A 22,048-nucleotide genomic window follows, 5' to 3' on the forward strand; every position below is an offset into this window, starting at 1 on the left:
CTATTGATAAATAAAAAGATAATTAAAGTATTTCAAAATTATTTTACTTCTTAAACCAATAATCTATTTCAATTCTTAACTTAGCATAAAGCTTCAGCCTACACAAACTCAAAAAACAGAAAGTAAACTTGTGGGAAAACAAAAATAAAATATTAATTCAAGAAATATGAAGACAATATTAAATCAGGAGGAAAAAACATTATAAATTTTAAATAAATCTGCATAAAAAAAAATACATAAATATTCATTGTATAAATATTACAATTATAAAGCATGAAAAAAAAGTTTTATATCTTTTTATGAAAATAAGTTTAATGAAAAATAATTCCTTGTTTGTTAAAAAACTTCCACATTCAAGGTTAGTTAAAAAGAGATTAATTATAGTAGTTTGAAGAAAAAATAAAACCTCATTTCTCTTTCACTTTCTTCTCTAATCATGTCAATATCTCTGCTTTTTAACACATTCAGCACATCTTCAGAATAAGCTATTTTTTCTTCAACTGCAGCAGCAGAAAAATTTAAATTAGCCCCTTGCACTTGCAAATGATTTACAGCACCTAAAAATGAATATAAATAAATTTAAATATTTAAAAATGTAATCAGAACTAAGAAAGAAAATAGGCATTTATTAAAAAAAAATTCAATGATAGCTGAGTTTTTCCATATTGTGGTGCAATAAAGTTAATCATTGTGAGCTCCTTATTATCTAAAATGCATTAAAATTCCTTAAAGACACAATAAAATAACTTACTACATTTTACTAAGTTTTCTCTTAATTGTTAATAAATTGTACCCTTAAAAAATTTATAAAACCAATCAAGTAAAAGTTAGTAATGGAGAATAAAAAATGAATTTCATTATATTTGATTCTAATCAAGAAAAAAAACAAAAATGAAAAAAATTAATTTTAAAAAATTACCATGAATGCTTCTCCAAATTTTCTCTAACATTTTAAACAAAACATCAGAATCTTCCTTTACCTCAAATGCATCAAATGTTACGATAGGTCCTCTGATATTGATATCTCGTCCCTAAAATTGTAAAATTTCATTTAAAAAAGTAATTTACTTATTAAAGTAAAATTCAGAAGAAAAGTAAATAATTTAAGTTTACCCTTAAATACATCAAGTCTGCAAGCGTCTCAAAATCAAAATCTGCTACAAAGTGACGAGATATATTTTGACCTTCCTCGAGGACATTGTAATACTTCAAAATGGACTTCTACAAAATAAAATACATGGTTACATTTCACTATACAAAATAATATCACGAATAAAATATTATCAAGGTTCTGACATTTTCCTTTTTACTGCATCCAAATGTTCACATATTCTATTCTATATTGGAGTGGATGTAATGTCAATAAGGCGTAGTTGGGTGGTAATATTTTGCAGCTATTTTCACAAAAAGGGAGAATAACAATAGTAACTTTTCACGTGCATGAATTAAACAACCAAACAATAACTAAATATACAATTAACTAATTTGCCTCAGTTGAATAATATTATGAAAATATACAATACAGCTTTGAAAAATTTTAAAAAAAAGTGAATTCATTGTAGTTGATTTGAAAGATCATGAAAATAAAAAAAAATTTAAATAGTAGATAAATACACAGAAGATAAAAAAAAAAATACTATTTTGCTTAAGTATCTGTTTATAAAATTTTTTGATTAAATAATAGCTGAAATTTCCAAACATATATCAGAGTTTCATCTTTATACAACGCTTAAGAAAGCTTTATAAAAGCTTCCAAACCAATGAAAATTTAAATAAACTTAACAGTAAAACGTAACTATTTCAGTCAAATATTTAACAAATTTATTTTTAAAGGTACAGGTCATAAGTTCAAAGGACGGTGCTGCTGCACACTTCAAATCAATTTTCAGTTTTAAAAAAAAAAGTTAAAATAGGTTGTATATGACTTAATTTAAATAAAGAATAATTATATGATATCCAATGTTACTTATACAGGTAGGGGATAAGGGGGCACATGTGAACAATTTTTTTTATTTCTTCAATTTTCAAAAAATATCATCAATTTCTCACAGTAAAGAAGTTCATATGTTTAAATAGTCTTTTCTTTGACTTATGGAATTTTTTGAGAATTTTCAATAAAATATTTCCTTACTTTATGATATTTTAAAAAAATAACTTCAATTGTTCACATGTGCCCCTATTGGGGGCACATGTGAACAGGCCTGGGGCACATATGAACAAGATTAAAAACACAAAGCAATCATCATATTTCAAAGAAAAAAAATCTTTAATATAACAGATATAGATACGCATTATACTGAGGGGGTTGTAGCTTACTATGTGAATTTAAATTGTACAACAGTACTGTCAATAAGAAAATAATTTTTCAGCTGTACAATAATTTATCCGTAATTGGGTTTTTCGCAACTTCATGTTCCACGGGTGTTGTAATGGGCCTTTTTCTTTCTTCTCTAATACTCTTTCATGCTTTTTTTTTCATTTTTTCTATCTTTTCATTTGTAGCTTTAGCAATTCTATTTTCTCAGGTGTATCAGTTAATATGCGTGATGCGCGATCAACCATTTAATAAAAAAAAATTTTTTTAAAGGAAAAATTAATAAATTAATTATGGAAAATTAAATAATGATAATTTTAAATGCATACATATTTTTTAAACTTATAATATCATGAGGATAATAATCTTAATACTATGTAGGGGCACATGTGAACTGTTCACATCTGCCCCAGATGATTTGTTCACAAGTGCCCCACCATCCTTCTTAAACCTTACTTGAAAAATAAAGAATTTTTAATTGAAAAAAAAAAATTTTTTTTTTCATGAACTTACCTGAATGTTTATATAATGGTCTGCAATAGTTAATTTTAGCTTATCAGTTGATTTATACTATACTTTCACATGAAGAAGCGAGTGATTATAATATATACAACACCAGCTGATACAAAGAAATTGTCAGAATAGAATAACAAAATGGCTCATTGTTCTGAAAGTTTTGCAGAGAGGTAGGACTAGTACTGCCATCAATTGAAAATTTTTCAAGATTTTTTATTTCAAATCATATTGGTAAAACATACAATGTTCACATCTGCCCCCTGTTCACATGTGCTCCCCTCTCCCCTACACATCTTCTTAGGAATACTTTTCGTTTCTATTTAACTGCCCTCAATCTTAAACAAAGGAAGGAACTTCCCTATAATTCTCTTTAAGTCAGAGTGCATCTAATTTTTTCCTTTCGATGAAAGGAGAAGAAATATCAGATTCTTGCCATACCAGATCTCTGCCCGGCATATGGCAGTTGAATTTTGGTGCAAGCAAGAGGAGAAGCCTCTTAGTGATTTAAACTTCCGTAAAAAACTATAGTAATAAAATACTTGTAAAATAAGTTTTGTAATAAAAAGTAATGTAAGAAAACTTTTATAAATATTTTACAAGCACTTACTCTTACAACGCTACATATAATTATTATTCAAACCATTATTTATTTGGCTAATACTAGATATTACATAGTGTACATATATTTCTATGGATATAGGGATATATGGATAGTGGGATTGAAGATAAAAGTAGTTTTTCACAAATAAATATTGCTGAACAACAAAAGTACCCAATAATGAAATATTTCTTTCAAAAATTTATAAAAATAATAACTCGTATATATACATATACTAAAATTTATATTTATAATAGATTTTAGTGAAAATAATGTCAGACATACCTGTAATGCAATAGTTTGGTTATCTATTTGAAGTAAAGGGATCCATGGTCGAGGAGAGAAGGTTGATAAATTATGTTTAGCATAGGACTCAACTAAAAAGTCCACATCATTTAAAAGAGGTCCAATACAATGATCATCACAAGCTGGGAAGACAAAACAAAAATTCAGAATTCTAAAACTAATATCAAGCATTTTGGACCATGATTTCAATCCAATAAAAGGAGCAATGATTATTTAGTAATAATTGGAATGTATATAAGAGAGAAGGAGAAAGCTAAACAAAAATTTATTAAATTTAATTTTGTAAATTATATTAATTTATTAAATAATTAAAAATTTACAGTGTCTAAATAAAACACTCAAATCAGCTTGAGTAGGTAGTCAAAGACTGCATGAGTATTTATAAGACTAATTTTATTCTGCACAATTCTATTTCCATAAAGTGCTAGTTTTAATAGACAAATTGTTAAAACTATTTATATAATTTATAAAATTTGCATAATTAATTTAATTAATGTATATTATTTTGATACTTTTAAGAATTACTTTAAAAATATTGACTTGACATGACATTAATTCTACTCAAAAGTATTGATCATAGGCAAATCTATGAAATAACAAGCAAATTTAATGACAAGAAAGTCAAAAAGCATTCATGAAAATTTAGATTACCTATTGGAGTGAAATTTATATAAGAACATTAGATCTTTAAATAGTTTAGAAATTCAATTTTTGTATCACAGTAATTTTAATACAAATTTTGATGTTATTAAACATCTGATTAAAGAAACTTAAAACAAATAAAATAAATATTTATTTATTTACCAAACAATCTATTCCAATAAAATAATACAATATAAGGAAAACTTATTAAGATTATTTTTGCCTTAAATCCTTACATTTATTAAAAAAACATATTTTCAAAATTAAATTTTATAAAATTGAAGGGCTAAGAAGATGGAGGAACATAAATAAAATTTTTAAGGACACTTTTAATATTATATAAAGTGTAACATGCATCCTCCATCAATTTACCTCTCAACTTCAATTATAAATAATTTAAAAGTAACAAAGTGTAGTCAGATATTCAGTAAATGTAAACACATTACTTTTATCCATTCTAATTTCATAAAATATCATTAAAATTAAAAAATGTGGTTTAAATCTCTGACCCAGGTAGGTAGGTGCAATACTTTTCAAATAATTTTTTTTTCAAAGTATACAAATCATGAAAATCATTCACAACAAAATTATTAAAATATAACATTAAATAAAAGACAGAAGATTAGAGACAGATTACACAAGATAAAAGACAGAAGATTTGCTTATTATATAAGAGAATTTAATAAATGCTTACATTTACAACCAATGTCTGTAAGGATGTGACGAGGGCTACATTGAGTACAGTCACGACCAGTTATACCCCTTCGACAGTGACACTGACCGGTCATTCGATCACAAATGCGATCTAAAGAGCCATAGGGATTACAATTACATGCAAGACACTGTCCACCCATCATGGTAGGAGTCCCATAAAAGCCTCGGGAGCATCTAGAAATTAACGCTTCATATAAGTAAAGAAGACACAAACTATTTAAATTTATTTACAGGGCTATATTAAGGTAGAAGCAAACTAGGGGATTCTGAATGACCACTGAAATTAAAAGTTGCTTAAGACATCCATTTAATTTATAAATGTAATAAGGTTACTTAATTTTATAAAATAGGCAAAGTTTGTCACCATTCACATTAGTAATTTTCATATTAATAAAATATAATCTACATAAATTGATAAATAATAAGACAGATACTATTTATTAAAAAGGTTATTTTTAGATAACAGTAAACTAGGTGATTCTCAAAGACCACTCAATTTAAAAGCTACCAAAAACATTCTACAAATCTATTTAAGATCATTAAATTTTCAAAAACTGAAAAATTTTGTATTAATTTATATTGGCAATTTACATATTAATAAACAATAATCAACATAAATTGATATATTACCTCATTGAAAAATATTTTTTATATGTAATTGTAAATGATTAATTGTAAATGATAATTGTAATTCACAGTTTAATATATTTATAACAAAATATATTTAAGACAAATCTTGTCGCAATTATGAAAATTAAAATATATCTGAATAAAAAATAGTAACCTAATAGAATTAAAGCCACACATACTTTTTTAAAATAGACATCTCCCAGTGCAATAAAATTTAAAATAAAATAGATCTGTTTGACCAGGATCACTATGAGCCTAAGCACAGGTAATAAATAATAAGTGAAAATATTTTAACAATGAAATCAAATAAAAATAGAATAATAAATACTTTTCACAATGCTTTCCTTCATATCCTAGTTGACAGTTAGTGCAAACATGACCAGTTATATCCCAATCACACGTATCACTGAAACTACAAGAAAAAGAAAATAATTTATTTAATAAAAAACAGTAAAATTACATTTGTTAAGCAAGCATGAAGCAAATATTTCATTTTACCTGTTATTGACCAGCGGGCATTCACAAGGTTGGCATGGACTTCTAGTAGGATCACCAAAAAATCCTTTTGCGCATAACTCACAAAAAGCACCTGCTGTATTTTCTCTGCAATTCTAAGAAATAAACAAGAAAAATAAGCACTTTGTAGGCAGAGATTTATAAAAATATTTTTAAGTAGTAATAATTTTTTTAAAAACTTACTTGACAAAATCCAGTTTCAGGATCACAAATATCACTTCGATTGTTACATGGGCAGGGCACAGATATTCCAATTTGATCGATTAAGTCGGTACTGTTCTGGAAATTTATTTTTTTCTTCCGATAATACCCTTTACCTGGATCCTAAAATTTATGTAATCAAGTAAACAAAGCATAATTGAAGTTTTTTTTTAAATATATAAATATCTAAAATTTAAGGATAAAATACATAAAGTAAAAAAGTACTGTCATCATAATATATAAACTTCATTTTACTCCAGTTTAAATTTGTTGCCCTCATCATCAAATTGAAGGTAACATACACCTTAAATTTTAAAAAAACTATTTTCCACCAAATAAAATTTCAAAGTTACTAATTTGGATCATATAATTGCTTATCGGATAATTATATGAGTAAGAAATTTTTCCAGACAAAAATTTTTAATTCCTACTAAAATTTCATGCTAAATGAAAAATTTTAGCTATAAAAACAGATATTTTCTAACACAACATGTAAAATAAGAAAAAATGAAGAAAATTTATAAAAGTTAATTAATTTTAATCATTTTTAAAGCTTATAATTTAATGTGTACTAAATATTTTCCAGATAAAAATTTAATTTCAACTGAAATTTGATGCAAAATGGAAAAAATGTTTTGATAAGAGATGATATTTTCTAACACAACACGTAAAGCAGAAAACAAAGCAGGATACAAAACAAAGTTAATTAATTGTATCACATTGCTTTGTTAATAATTATTTTTTAAGTTTATAATTTATGTGTTCTGGACACAAAATTTTAATTCCTACTAAACTTTGATGCTAAACGAATAGTTGAACAGTAGAAAACAGTAATTGTTGTTAGCACAACATGCAAAAAAAAGGTCAATAATAAATATTAGAAAAATTATTTTTATCTCAAGTTTATTTGCCCATAGGACTTTCACTTCATATGAAATTAAAAAAAATTCTAAAAAGCTTTTGGTGGCATGAAAAATTTTTTTTAAAAATTACTTCACAAAAAGTATATTTTTCTCCTGTTTGTTTATTAAATGTAAAATATTATGAACTTGACATTTTAATTTACATATTTATGAAACTAACAATATGGAAGGAATATTAATAATTTTTATTGTCAGACTAGGGTACTTGCACTTCAAGAAGAAGACCTCCCATATCCACACATGTGACCTATGACATCAGTGCCAGCTAGTCTTTATCAGTAAAATGATGTATTAAAGTTAAGCTGTTTCTCAACAAAAGTCAGAATAATAATTAACGATAAGTTAATTAAATACATAGCCGTATAGCCAATCAAATTAGTTATTCTTTTTCGTCTCCTTCTTTTATTTAACTTAGATTTATTATTTGTTTATGTATTTTATTGTAACTCTGATATATTTTTGTTTTGTGTACCTGGCAACTTGGATATATAATTAGTTTTTTATGTTCCACAGGGCTTCGTGCCTGTCTTTGTGTAAGTCTCTGTGTAAATATATAGTGAATCTTTGAGAAAGAATTTAGAATGTGTCACTTAAGAGAATTAATACTTCACAAGCTGGCTTACTCTAAATAGAATGGAAAGAACAGTTGCTAATGTAAACAAATGATATGTTTCAACAACCAATCAGGATTGGTCTATCCACACTATGCAGGTATCCCACTAAAAATATGAATTTTATTTATAGCAACCTCTCTTCCTATGAAAATTAGGAGATAATTTATAAACTCCAAATTTCAATCATGTGTACGTACTTGGCAGGACAATCCACTATATTCTTTAGGACACTTGCAAATTTCAACTCCAACAGCTACATAAGGAGACGCTGGAGTGGGAGACAATAGAACTGCTACTTCCATGCTGACATCTTTAATTCTAATGTTTAAAAAAAATCATCTCTCAATATTTATAACAATCAATGAAAAAGTTTGATATTAAAATAAGGAAACTAAATCATTAAACTCACCTTAAAAGGTTGCCACTGTAAGGAGAAAGAATAAAACATTATTAAAATAATTTATAAATTATTTATTTGCATAGCACATACTTATTACTACAAAGATAATTTTATTTCATTTGACACACAAAAAATAAGTTTATTACCTTTTTATCTCGAATTTAATTTTCAGTAAAAATATTAAAATGAAAGTATTTATAATAACAATTTATGTCAATTAACTGTAAATATTAAATGAAAGATATAGCCAATGTATAACTTTATTATAATCTATCATCTTATTTCTACAATATTACAAACATTAGTGAACTTTTTATACCTTACTGAATTTTCAGAAATATTAGCACACTGTGATTCAAAATAAAATACTAGGCTGACTATTTTAGAAACTAACATGACGCAGAGAAAACAGTTGCAAATTCAACTTTTTAATATGAAATGGTTAAGACAATAGAAGATTTAAAAAATAGTATAAAGCAAAAGTACATTATATTTAATTTGAATTGTAATAAGAATTTTTTCATATTTTGACATAAATTTCAAACAATAAATTTATGTATAAACTTTAATCTATTTGTAACATTATTATAAAAAACTAACATCATTTTCTTAAAATATGTATGCAATTATACAAATAAAGTAGTTAAAATTTGATTTAAAAACTTATAAAATTAAAATTAAGATTATTTTTAAATTGTAAATTAATATATATTGTGATGTGTATATTGGTAGTTGTTTTAAATACCAATACTGAATTTGGTTACCTACTTCAAATTGGTTACCTCTGCTTTTCTTTAAGTGAACTTTTTCACCATATTACTCTACAAAAATGTATAACGATTTACTTCATATTCAAAAGACAAAATATTACAACTGCAATAAAAAAAAGCAAAAAAGTTCTGATTTTGAAAATTATTACCTCTTTCATTTCAACTAATTTTTGCTTGATTCATTAAAACTAGATTCAAAATTTTAAACTAGACTATAAACCCAAATTTAAAAAAATAGATAAATGTTAATAATATTAATCACAAACTCACAAAAGCTTAAAACATACAAAACATGATTAGAACATACCCAGTTTCAAAACTAAATGCAACTCAATGTGGCATTACAGCTAACGCAATTTTTAGTAGCATGACTATTTTGTATCGCAAAAAAATTACCTGAATTACCTCATTCATAATAAATTGGGTAAAAAAATATGAAAATAAATATAAGATCATTAATTTAGATTACCAACACCCTTTAGTCCAAATTTTGATAATCTCAACTGGGAAAATGATGCATATATATAGCAATAAACGACCACAGCAGCAGCAGACTGCCATACCTTGAAATTTTTACATCAGCACCTTCAGTGGCTCGAATTAAAATTTGTTGAACATTCTGTAAAACTAACATCAAGAGAGCTCTAGTTACAGGAACTTCAGGATTTTCTCTTTGAGTCCATTCATCCTATATTACAGATTACAATAAAATTTAATTTAAAAAATAGATAGCAAATAGAAACGAAGAAAAGCTTGTCAAATTCTTGAAAAAATATTGCAGTGAACAAAATCATATTCATGATATGACATTGGATCAATGGAAGAAATTTTTCATTCTTTTTATTTCTTAAATTTGACTTAAGTTGTTTTTGCTGATAGAAGTTTATTAAGTTGATAACACACTTCATTAAATATTGAGACTGGCTGTTCTTGCACTAAGCCACATATATACTCATTTAGACAATTTTAAAATCGAAAGAGGACGTTTTTTAAGTGCCAAAACCTTAAAATGCAGTTATTTTTAAGTGGGACACTATAAGGTGTCCATTCGCATTCTTCCAGGCAACATTTTTTTTAAAGAAATTGATAAAGTGGCTTAATAAATTGACTAAATATTATTCACATAAAAATAATATTAACTTTGAAAATAGATAACAAATTCATAATTAACAAAATGATTGTATCAAAAATTACACATCAATAACTTCGAACATAAAATCCAAACCAAGAGAGACCAAAACAAATAGTACATTTAATATTAGTATGAGTGCAGTAAAAATATAAAATTTATCTTTAAGATAAACGGCATAAAAGAAAGTTTATTCTGTTTAAAACATGAAGATCAAAAAGAAAATTTTTCTGTCTTGGGAATAAAATGTAATTTGACGTTCCAAACCAGCTTATGTAAAGGGTTCTACAGCATTCAGTGCCTTACTTTGAAAAAATAGAACTTGACCTTAATACCACAATTTGTTATCAAGCAAAAGAGGTCCCCTCATAAAATAGGATGATGTACATATTTAAATTATGAAAAATTCTTAATGTATTTGAAAATAATCAAAACACAAATTAAACTTCTTAATTTATTTTAATAGAATAAAAATGTAAATACCTCGCGAAAGCGAACACTGTATTTTCCACCAGATATAGGCATAAATGGTGAATGGACAAGATTGCGGTTGTTACCTTCTATTACAACAAGTGGATATATGAACAACTGAGGATCAGGATAACGTCTGGAGCTACGACTCTCAATATGAAATTTCAATACACCATTGTATGATCTAGTCTAAAAAAATATATTTTTTTAAATTCATAAAACATTATCAAAATTGTTCTTACATAAAAACAGAATACTTAACAGTAATTAATAAGTAATATAAAATAAAACATTAATTGAAAAAAATTTATTTATTTGTATCTATAGCCATTTCCTGAAATGGTATATAACATATGTTCTATTTTTAAGGCACTGCAGCAGGCCTTGGCTTGCAAATTAATGTTTGAAAACTTTCTGTTCTTAACCTTGGACTTGCAGTTTAAATTTTTTTTATGGATAGATAAGATATTTTGTTACATCACCAAACTATCATTATTTGAGCCATAACTGCATTATTAAAACAATGAGTTTGACTGTGCAGTTTTTTAATTTTTAGAAGATGTAAAAGAGGAGATTTTTTCGATTTTGCTTTTGACCATTTGCATCCAATTAAATATATTTTTATGACTTAGTGTGCTGCCCCTACAACATTTAAAAAACGAAGTAATGCTTTTAATTTATTTTCCAACCATATTACCATTTTCACCAAGGTAGAAGAAAATACAGTCAATTTACTGTACAGTACATCATATATTTTCACTTTTTTAATTCTAAGCTCCAGGTTAGTTCCAAAATTTTAAACAGTCTTATTATATTAAATTTTAACTTTATTCAAACAAAATATCACTGAAATATTATAAAACTTAATTGAAAGAATAGAGTTGCAGAACAATTGACTACCTTTTCTCCAAGGAATTCTTTCGGGAGCATCCAATATACTGGTTGAGCAATAATGTAGGGAATTCCCAATTTTACATTTCCATTTTGTCCAGGTATTAGAAGAAATTTATGAGATGATAGGCCCAAAGGAGTATTTCCTAATTCGAATATAACTTCTCGGGGAGGAGTGGTAATCTAAAATAAAATAGATGGAAAATATTTTTTAAAAATTTATGAATAAATAAGTTTTGTGCAAGTGCGATTTTGAAAAAGAATAAGAAGCACTAGGACAATTCCACCATTCAGAAATATCATATTTGAAGACTTTGAAAACATATAACTTAGCTAAAAAGAAAAAAGCAAATCTAACAATTTTCGTTAAAATAAGTCATGATGTCATTTACATTTACACAAATTTTTAGTAACTTTCACAAGCATGAAAATTTATTTCAAAAATGAAACACTAGATGTTAACTCTTTGGTGAAAATGGAACACCAGTCTCCCTTTTATACAGATATTTTTATTGATGCTCAAATTACAAGCAAAAATATATTTTGGTAATTTTTTGATTATAAAGAGAAAAAAATTTGTTAGACTATCTGAATTATATTTGTTTTAAAATAAAAAATCCAAAAAAGAAGTAGTTTGAAATTTTTTTTAAAATTCATATTCAAAAGTTAATCAATTACTGTGCTTTTAGATCTATGTAGATAATCGAACTTGAAAAAATATTGTTTGGAAGTGAGCTAAGTCTGGAAGATTTTACCTGTAAGTGCAAAAAAAAGACACTGGTATTTCAGGCCGTATTTTTCATAACCATAAACCATTAAAATAACTAATATAATATTTTTAAATAATAAAATATAGCACTAAATGCAATAGGTAATTTTGGTTTAAACAGATTTGGAAGATTCTACTGTTTTATTCGTTTGGGGTGTGGTATACCTCACACGCTTTTTTTTATAAATAAAAAAATTTTTATACGATAATAAAAGACATAGTCAAAACATAGTCGGTAAATTGATACAGACATGCATCAAATAGGTTTTAAAAAAACTTACTTGAGACAAAACCATTTCTGCTTGCTTGCAATCCTTAGATCTGCCAAAACAAAAACATTCATAGCACCCAAGTGGATTATCAACAGCCAATCCAAAAGTTCCAGGTTTACAAAATTCACATTTAACTCCTTCTACATTTTCCTGCATTAAAAGTATTATTTACTGTGCATAAGTATGTAGAACTCATAAAATAAGTTCAAAATGTAGAAATAACATGGAAAAAATTACAGAATATTGAAAAGAGAAGAAGAAAATTATTAAAATAAATAAAATATCATAGATTTAAAAAAAAAAACAATTAAAAAAAGATATAGTCTCTTCATCAGAGTAATCACGTTAAAAGTCTCAATTCAATTTAAAATTTAAGCAAGGAAAAGGGACTATCACAATCACTAGTTAGGAAAGCGAGATGAATATCCAAAACAGTTATAACGCCTGGTTGAATCGCAGAACGTATTTTTAATTATCACCATTCCACTCACCAGCTTCGCCTGGCTATCAAAAGAATTCTGATGTTTTCAGTCCCACTTTCCTCAGTAGTGATTTTTCAGCTTTCTGAAACATTGTAGTTTTTCTTTTTCTCAAATATTTGATAACTCTAGTGAGCATATTTTTTTAAATTAATAAAGTATTTTAAAAAAAGATTTATGGTGATTGTTACAATACTATGAAAGGAATATGAAGAACAAAAGTATCACCTTGCAAGGACATTGACCATTTTCATCACATTGACATAGACCTTCAGCTGTACATTGGGAAGGATCTGTACCATCATAACGACATTCACATCTCATACAATCCGGGAACTGATAATGAGCGAATCGACATTTGTCGCACCGTCTCCCTTCATAACCTTCATGACAAATGCAATTACCATTATCTACATCACAAATATTATCACTTGGGGAGCCCCTGAAGTTACAATCACAAAGCTGAAAAGAATAATTAGAGTTAAAGGTTTGTCACAATACAAGTATCAAATATCTTTGGTTACATGATGTATAAATTTGTTCTCTATGTGAAAAACAGAAATTTTTTTAAGTGTTTGTTTTATTATTTGAAGCTTGTATTTTAACAACCTTTCCGAATTTTCATAAACTAACTTCACTTAAATAATTTCTAAGACAATTTTTATATTAACCTAAGGTACAAGGTACAACCCTATCAAAATTACTAAAAAAAATTTTCTTTTATGAAATTTAAGGTTCAAAGTTCAAAGCACATTGCTTGGAATAAATGTATGTGACATTTGATTTAATTTGTTTCTGGGTACAAAGTTAAAAAAAATTATGAAAGATTATTTTTACTGAAGCTTTGTAAATCGCAACAGCACAAGTGTAAAATTAAGTAATGAATTTTTCATTTATCATACTTCAATATCTGCTTCATTCATTATGAGATTTTTGTTTTTATATATATGTATCAAGAAAAATAAATAATAAGTATGATTACAAGCTACTGAGCACCTTCTTGTTGCATTAAGTTTATATTAACATTGAAAAATTAAATCAGGATACAAAAAGCTTTTTTTTTTTTTAAATAAGTTTGAAGAAGAAGATTTTCTAATCTGTATATTCACACTCATTTTCCTAAATTTCGTCTTATTTTGGAGGCATTTATATTTTTAATTAGTTTTTCATATTTTTAGGTTGGTTATTAAATTCTACATTATTAGGTTATTAAATTCTACACGTTTTTAAAAAAAACTTTTTCTTATTGAACTATTACAAAATTTTCTAGTTTTTGTACGATGTGCTTAATAACAGAAACAAATACAAATGCAAAGAAAGAACAAATGAAACTATTGGCTGAATTTAAAACAATTTCTTTCTTGTTGATAATTGTATTCAATTTAAAATATTATAATGATTTGAGCAAATAAAATATAAACAAGAATACAAATAATGTTTTTACCTTGCATCCTTGAACTGGATCATAACCCCATGATGATGAAGTACATCGTTGACAGTATTCACCTTCAGTATTAGGAGGACAAACACACAACCCTGTATCAGGATCACAGACATGTCCAGAATTTTGGCAAGGTTCACATTCTAAAATAAGGTTCACATAATTTTTATCATAATAAATGAATTACATTTTAGTATTATAAAATGTTTACTGTGTCCATACAAATTTTATTATAATGTGATGTTTCTATTTCATATTTTTTACGTTATGAGATAACATAAATTGCAGTAATCAAATTCAGGAAAATATAGTTTCAAAGCCAGTCAGAAAAGCTTTTTAAAGTTAATGAAGCAGCAACAGGATATGCATAGCAAAATAATTTACACTAAGACTTGGTGAAAAAATACACAACTATTCTATTAAACATATTATTTCTTAAAAAATTACAATTGTAAAAGAGAAAGGTATACAAAAATGAAATGATAGATTTAATATTATATTTTATAAGATTATTATATTTTATAAAAATATTATTTATTCATTAATTTTAATATAAAATAACATTCACTTTTCCGCCGCACAACATATCACTAAACTCCACATTTGTAATAATTTAAAAAGATGAATCCCTATTGTGGTACATATGAAATTATATCAATAACAAAAAGTCCTATAAATANGTATACAAAAATGAAATGCTAGATTTAATATTATATTTTATAAAATTATTATATTTTATAAACATATTATTTATTTATTAATTTTATAATATAAACAGCATTCACTCCTCTGCCGCACAACATATCACTAAACTCACCATTTGTATTAATTCCATTAAACATATTATTTCTGAAGAAAATTATAAATGGTAAAAGAGATAGGTATACAAAAATGAAATGCTAGATTTAATATTATATTTTATAAAATTATTATATTTTATAAACATATTATTTATTTATTAATTTTACAATATAAACAGCATTCACTCCTCTTCCGCACAACATATCACTAAACTCACCATTTGTATTAATTTAAAAAGATTAATCCCTAATGTGGTATATATGAAATTATGTTAACAAAAAAATCCTATAAATAAATAATCCAATCATTTTATGCAATATTAAAAAAAGTAACAGAATTTTTAAAATGAAGATAAAAATTTAATTAGCTTTTTTTGATACTGCGATCAAGGTCATTGCTTTTTTTAATCATTTTGAGTTAATGAAAAATATTGCAACTTCAATCCAAGAAAGTTCACTGAGTACTTTTATAAACTTTAAAGTGATTTTAAAAAAATAAAAAATTAACTTAGAGCATAAAATAAAAATTCAGATTTTTTTAAAAACAAAACAAAAAATAGAGGTATATAAATTTCATTTCACTCGTATCTTTCTAAAGAAAAACATACCAAATGATCACATGCAATCATATAACAATACAAAATTATATTTAATAATAAATCAACAATTACATAACAATAATATAGAATTCTTACTTCTACATCCAGTCGTGGAAAATCCAAAATAACCTTGTAAACACATGTCACATTTGTCACCACCAACACCTGGTTTGCAAGTACATATCCCATTGAATTCATCACACACTAAGCTTACAGATCCCAATTCATCACACTTGCAATCTTCACATCCTTTACCGGATAACAAATTCCAGGTTTCAGGCTATATTAAAAAATATCATCTTTGTACTTGCATAAATTTCTAGTAAAAAAAATTAAGATTAAAAAATTTACTAATTTTTTCATCAAAACATTGCATCTACACTAATCAAATTTAAATTACTTCCCGTGGTAGACCAGTGATTAGAACATCGAACTTTGGTCCCAAGGGGCCGAGGTTCGATCCTCAACTCTGCTAAGACCCACCGAGTACATGTGATATGCATGCTCGTAAAATCTGTGGAGTAAAAAGTCCTGTCGTTGGTCTCCGAGAATACAATGGGTAACAGGGTTCTGAAAATATTCCTTCCTCTTTAGATCTGTGTTTAAATAAGGGAAGTAGTCTCAGGAATGAGTGGTACTGATATCCATTTGTGGGATATTAGTACAAGATGTACTTTCACCCTTGCAGTGCTGACTTGTCAAATGAAAGGCACACCTTTCTGAAGAAAGGCGAACCTCGAAAATACCAATAGGTGGCTAGCTTGGCTCGTCTAAGTGTCATTAGAAACAACAACAATAGCTTGAGAAGTTTCAAGTGTTTTGAAAAATATTTTTTCACGATTCTATAAGGAGCCTATCTCGATACTATTCTTTTTTTAATTCTGATCCAAATTGAGAGTAGAATATTCAAAAAAATTATTTTGTAACTATTTAAAGAAATCATAAAAATTTATAATATAAAGTCAGCAAAATTATATGACTTAAACTATAATTTAAGAAAATTTTACTAACAAAGAGATAATTCCTTTTATTTGAAAAAAAAAATCCCCTCAGGGACTGAAAGGACTTACATCCACCATAAAAACAAGCATCGTATATTTTTATGTATCAATGTACAAGAATATGAAAGTTTTTTGTGTTTAAAATAAATATATCACATCTGTTAGCATAAAATCATAACTTAGCTGAAGTTTATTTTGTAAAGAAATATGAAAATTATTTTGTTAAAATTCGTGAGAAATACGATTTTACGATTCCTTGGGGTAAGACAAAATAATAAACATTTTTTAACTACTGGTCAGCAGAGTTTAACTAACATGATAATAAAAATAATTATAAAAAAAAAAATTAACAAAAATACCTGCTGCTTAAAAAACTCAACTTGAAACTCTTAATCTTAAATTATTCTTTAACTTTCCATTATATTATTATGAAATTATTTTTCACATACTTGTAATCCATGATTTAATTTGAATAAAAATTATCTGATACTGTTCAACATTTAGTACAAAGGGAATCAGTGGTATAGTCAAAAAACTTCGTTGTAACATTCAGTTTTCTTGTTCAGAGAGATACTATTAATAAATGATTTATGATTTCTATTAATTAAAAAATAATTTACAATCAATTAATTTATAAATAATAATTCATTAATATGTAAAGCTTAAACCAATAGTGGTTTAGCATACGGACCAAATTAGGAGAATATTTTTCCCTAATACACTATTTTCCACAATCAGAAAAGAGGAATAGAAAAGAAGTTTTACACCACTTTAAAAGACCTCGATTTTGTCGACGACATTGTCTCCATAACAACTACAAATATGCTAACGAAATTGACCTTCAAATTAATAAAAGTAAAACAAAAATAATGAGAATAAATGCGAAATCTAACAGAAGTAGAGAAATCAACCCTAAAAAGATCAAAGAGGTTGATTATTTTGTTTATTTCGGAGCTATTGTTATTAAACATAGCAAACACAGCGGAAGTAACGATGATATTTACCAGAGAATCAGAAAAGCTAGATCCTGTTTCTGAGGTCTGTACATTTGTTAGAGAGCCTCAAATATAGAATTAAAAACAAAAATAAATGTCTATAAGGCTACTGTGCGTTCCATTCTTCTGTATACCGAATGCTGCAGTCCCCGGAAATCAGAAAAAGAAAAACTTGAAACTTTTCCAAATAGATGCTTAAAAATAATACTAAAAATCTTCTAGCCCAATAATATAACAAATAAGGACCTTTTAACAAAGGCTAATATCTCATCTGTTAATGAAGAAATTCGAAGACGAAGATGAAGATGGTTTGGCCATATACTAAGAACAGATAGAAACAATCCTGCAAATGTTGCAAGCTCATGGGTGCCTGACGGAAAGAGAAAAAGAGGGAGACCAAGACTAACATGGTAAAGATGCATCAAGGAAGATCTTAGTAAAGCAAGATTAACTGGATGGGAAGAAGCGTGTTGCCTGGCCAAAGACAGGAGTGAGTGGGGAAAAAGATCTGAGGCCTTATGTGCCATTTTGGCATAAAGAGGATAAGTAAGTAACACTATTTCCCTATCTAATAACATGTAAAAATCAGTTTTGTTATGCAGAGAAGACTGCAGGTGAAAATATGACATTTTACCCGCAGAACCGTCATTGGGTTAAAACCTAATCTGTTTCCTTTTGGTCACTGAATATGACAGATTAAAACAAATTCTCGTACATATTTTTTGAATAATATATTTTCTAATAACTGGAAATCAATTTATCAAAAAATTTTAATTAGTTAAGCATATATCCTGTAAAATAAAATTAGGCATGAAATGCATAAACAAGAATAGTTAAAATAAACATACTGCACATTGATTACAAGTCTTGCCAATAACATTCTTCTTACAAACGCATTGCCCACTTGGATCTTCACACTGAGGTGTCGCAGCACCATTAGCATCACAACCACACCCTTAAATAATTAAACATACCAGTTATCACCACCATAAGAGAAACACATTTATTAATTTATCATATCCAAAAAAAATTACAATTCAGAATAATCCATGGGTATATATACGAGGTTTTTTTTTTTTTTAAGTAAGGGCTGTTTTGCTATGTGTGTTTTGTATGAAGCGTGCATTGCAACGAGTGCTTATGTCGTGTCCTAGCATTTCTTGGAAACAACTGTGCTCAGTTGCAGCTGTGTAGGTAAACTGTATGGTCAGTTCAGTGTCTTTAAAATATTCTAATTTAATGAAGTGCCCGCCATTTGTGAGATACGATCAGTGATGCGTTTTTAGTTGGCAAAAAAAACTGTCTGCTGCATATATTCACTGACAGATTTGTGAATTAGCAAAATTCCTTGACATGCTGACAGGGAATTTTGCTACTCTATGACAATGACTCTCTCTGCAGCTCAGAAAACTCATTTTTATCAAACATTTTTTTCCATCCACATAACTTTTTTAAATTAAATATATATTTATATACTGAATTTAGCTAAAATCATGCTTTCTATTTTACATACCAGTCATGCACATAGTACAGTATGTTATTGTTGTAACATAATAATAATAATGTAAAGTTTTTAAATATGCTAGAAAAAAATTTATTAAATTAAATTAAATTAAAAAAATTTTAACCACATATATTTATCCTTTTGAAATTTTCGGCAATATTATAATTTAAATTGTAAATCATGTTTAAATATGAATAAGACAAATGTTGTATTTCTTCTTAATCAAAAGATTTCACTGAAAATGCCACTTGCAAATTTGAATGTCATTAGTGTTTGATTGCATTATAAAATCACAGCAGATTATAGTCACACATTAAAACAAATATTTACAATTGAAAAAAAATTAAGGAAAGTTTTCTTTTCTATAAAAAAAAATTTTTTTGCTTATAAAGATTCCTCCAAAGGAATAATTGCTCTTTAGATCAGGGATGGGCAAACTTTTTTTGGTCGAGGGCCAAATTTCGAGAAAAAAAAAGTTTGGTGGGCCGAGTAAAAACTTCTAAAATAAAAATTCTAACTTCTAAAATAAAATGAAGTCAATTCATCATTGAACGCATGGCACTCTAAATCAACTTCGCGTTTTTTAGTTGCCATTTTGGGGTGAAAAAAATTTTACAAATAACTCCAAAAAGGCAGTAGCCATTTTATACATTTAATAATTTCACCATTATTTACAATGACGTTGCATGTGCTCAATTTTTCCATACTCAATAAATAATGTTAGAACTTGCGCCGTCAGAAAAATCCGCTCGTTGGAGCTTAAAATGTGCAGTCTGCCACGTGTGAAGTATTCACCTATATTAGATTCCGTATGTCTGCTCCTCGAGAAAGACAAACGCTCGTTGGAGCCAATCTATGGCTATTCTATAAAGAACTTCTGCTTTCAACATTTTACCAATTGAAGCTGTCTGTGCTAACTATTTCCATCAATTTATGTTTTGTAGAACAAAAATTGAGAAAGTAAAAAGGCCATCAGTACTTTGTTAAAAAATAAAGAACAAAAATAGTTTTAAACAAAGTAGACAAGAAAATGGATGCATATTGTTTATATTTGCCACAAGTTTAAATTTTGTCCGCGGGACGGATAAAACCTTCTGGCGGGCCATAGTTTGCCCATCCCTGCTTTAGATTATAAGCTTTATTAAACAATTTCTTCATTTTCACATGGTAATATAATGTTATTCAAAAAAGATAAAGTGTCACTTACATTTACAACCACTTTCAGAAAAGCTGTAATATCCTTCAAGACAAGTATCACATTTAAGACCAAATACACCAGGTTTACAATCACACTTCCCGGATACGGGGTCACATATATCCACATTTTCATGAATTGTTCCAGTTTTATTGCAACGACATGGCAGACATCCTAATTCAATATTACCTAAGCCATACTGAAAAAAGCAAAAAGAATGAAATAATTCATAAACAAATCATTCACTAGTATAGATGACACAAACACATCGTTTGTTTTCACTTCTTGAATTACTCCAATAGTATTTAGATTCAATTTTTACAGGTCTTGCAAGCTATTAATAGCCATTCATTCCTCCAGAATGATTTATCTGTTTGTACCATTGATTAAAGTTGAATGAATAAAGCCAAAATTAAAAAATATTTATTGAAGCTGAGCTGAATGGACTAGAATGTAGACAGACTAAAACTATTATAACATATAAAAATACCATATACAGTACAGAACCCGTTATTCGGAAATCAGAAAACCGGAAAACCAAAAAACCGGAACAACATTCGATACATTTTCCCACCATTTTAAAAAAAAAAATTTTTCTTCATAAGATTTTAGGATTTTTCTTTCTTTTTTTAAAGATGTTTACCTTACCATCATTTTGGAAATAATCATTAGTGTATTACTTCATCGTTTTTTCTTCTTTTTAAGATTATTTCCAAAAATTTTTTTTTTTTTAGTTGGGTTTAACAATAAAAAAACGGCTTTTTGTAGCGTTTCAGAAAACCGGAAAAATCAGTTATCCGGAATAGCGATGGTCCCGATCGTTCCGGATAATCGGTTCCCTACTGTAATTAGAAATTTATTATAATAACTGTTCTAATTAAACAGCTCTTACTGTACTAACTAGTTACTGTATTGTACTAAATATAACTTAATATAACTTTAGCAAACCTGGAATCAATTGATCAAAAAACATAACTTTTTAAACAAACTTATTTATCATGTTTCTCTTTGTAAATTACAATTAGTTTACTCATCAAAGACCATATGTACTATAATTATGATTCATAGGCAATGGTCATGTACAGTCCGCAAAAAAAAAAGATATCACCCTGAATAACTTTTGTTCTAATGATCGGATTTTCACGATTTAAGTGTCAATCTTAATGGTTCCTGGGGGTGACCTCAAATATGCTAATTAATTAGTGCTAACTATTAATTAAGTTACGAAATCAGACACAAAAACGTACTTTCTCTGAATAAACATGCATTTTTTTTTACATATTTGGATTTCTTATCTTCAAAATATAGGGGGTAGCCGCAATCTGGGAAATGTGGTCCCCATAGTTTGGTCAGGAGAG

The 22,048-nt window shown here is 27.1% G+C and overlaps 1 protein-coding gene across 1 annotated transcript in view; it reads right to left on the reverse strand.

Moving 5' to 3' along the window:
• The window catches only part of LOC107449971 (laminin subunit alpha-1), a 106,876-nt gene that overhangs the window by 38,712 nt on the left and 46,116 nt on the right, over window positions 1–22,048 (reverse strand). The window contains exons 21-38 of the mRNA XM_071181550.1: window positions 20,703–20,889; window positions 18,840–18,946; window positions 16,092–16,275; window positions 14,600–14,739; window positions 13,384–13,617; window positions 12,686–12,826; window positions 11,645–11,818; window positions 10,757–10,933; window positions 9,708–9,832; window positions 8,172–8,292; window positions 6,420–6,560; window positions 6,219–6,331; window positions 6,049–6,132; window positions 5,071–5,264; window positions 3,714–3,856; window positions 1,114–1,221; window positions 920–1,031; window positions 407–557 (exon numbers count right to left, since the gene is read on the reverse strand). Of these exons, the coding sequence (XP_071037651.1) occupies window positions 407–557; window positions 920–1,031; window positions 1,114–1,221; window positions 3,714–3,856; window positions 5,071–5,264; window positions 6,049–6,132; window positions 6,219–6,331; window positions 6,420–6,560; window positions 8,172–8,292; window positions 9,708–9,832; window positions 10,757–10,933; window positions 11,645–11,818; window positions 12,686–12,826; window positions 13,384–13,617; window positions 14,600–14,739; window positions 16,092–16,275; window positions 18,840–18,946; window positions 20,703–20,889 (2,636 nt within the window). The remainder of the gene's footprint in view (window positions 1–406; window positions 558–919; window positions 1,032–1,113; window positions 1,222–3,713; window positions 3,857–5,070; window positions 5,265–6,048; window positions 6,133–6,218; window positions 6,332–6,419; window positions 6,561–8,171; window positions 8,293–9,707; window positions 9,833–10,756; window positions 10,934–11,644; window positions 11,819–12,685; window positions 12,827–13,383; window positions 13,618–14,599; window positions 14,740–16,091; window positions 16,276–18,839; window positions 18,947–20,702; window positions 20,890–22,048) is intronic.

The sequence above is a fragment of the Parasteatoda tepidariorum genome, chromosome 5 (genome assembly GCF_043381705.1).
Source record: "Parasteatoda tepidariorum isolate YZ-2023 chromosome 5, CAS_Ptep_4.0, whole genome shotgun sequence".
Classification (NCBI taxonomy): domain Eukaryota; kingdom Metazoa; phylum Arthropoda; class Arachnida; order Araneae; family Theridiidae; genus Parasteatoda; species Parasteatoda tepidariorum.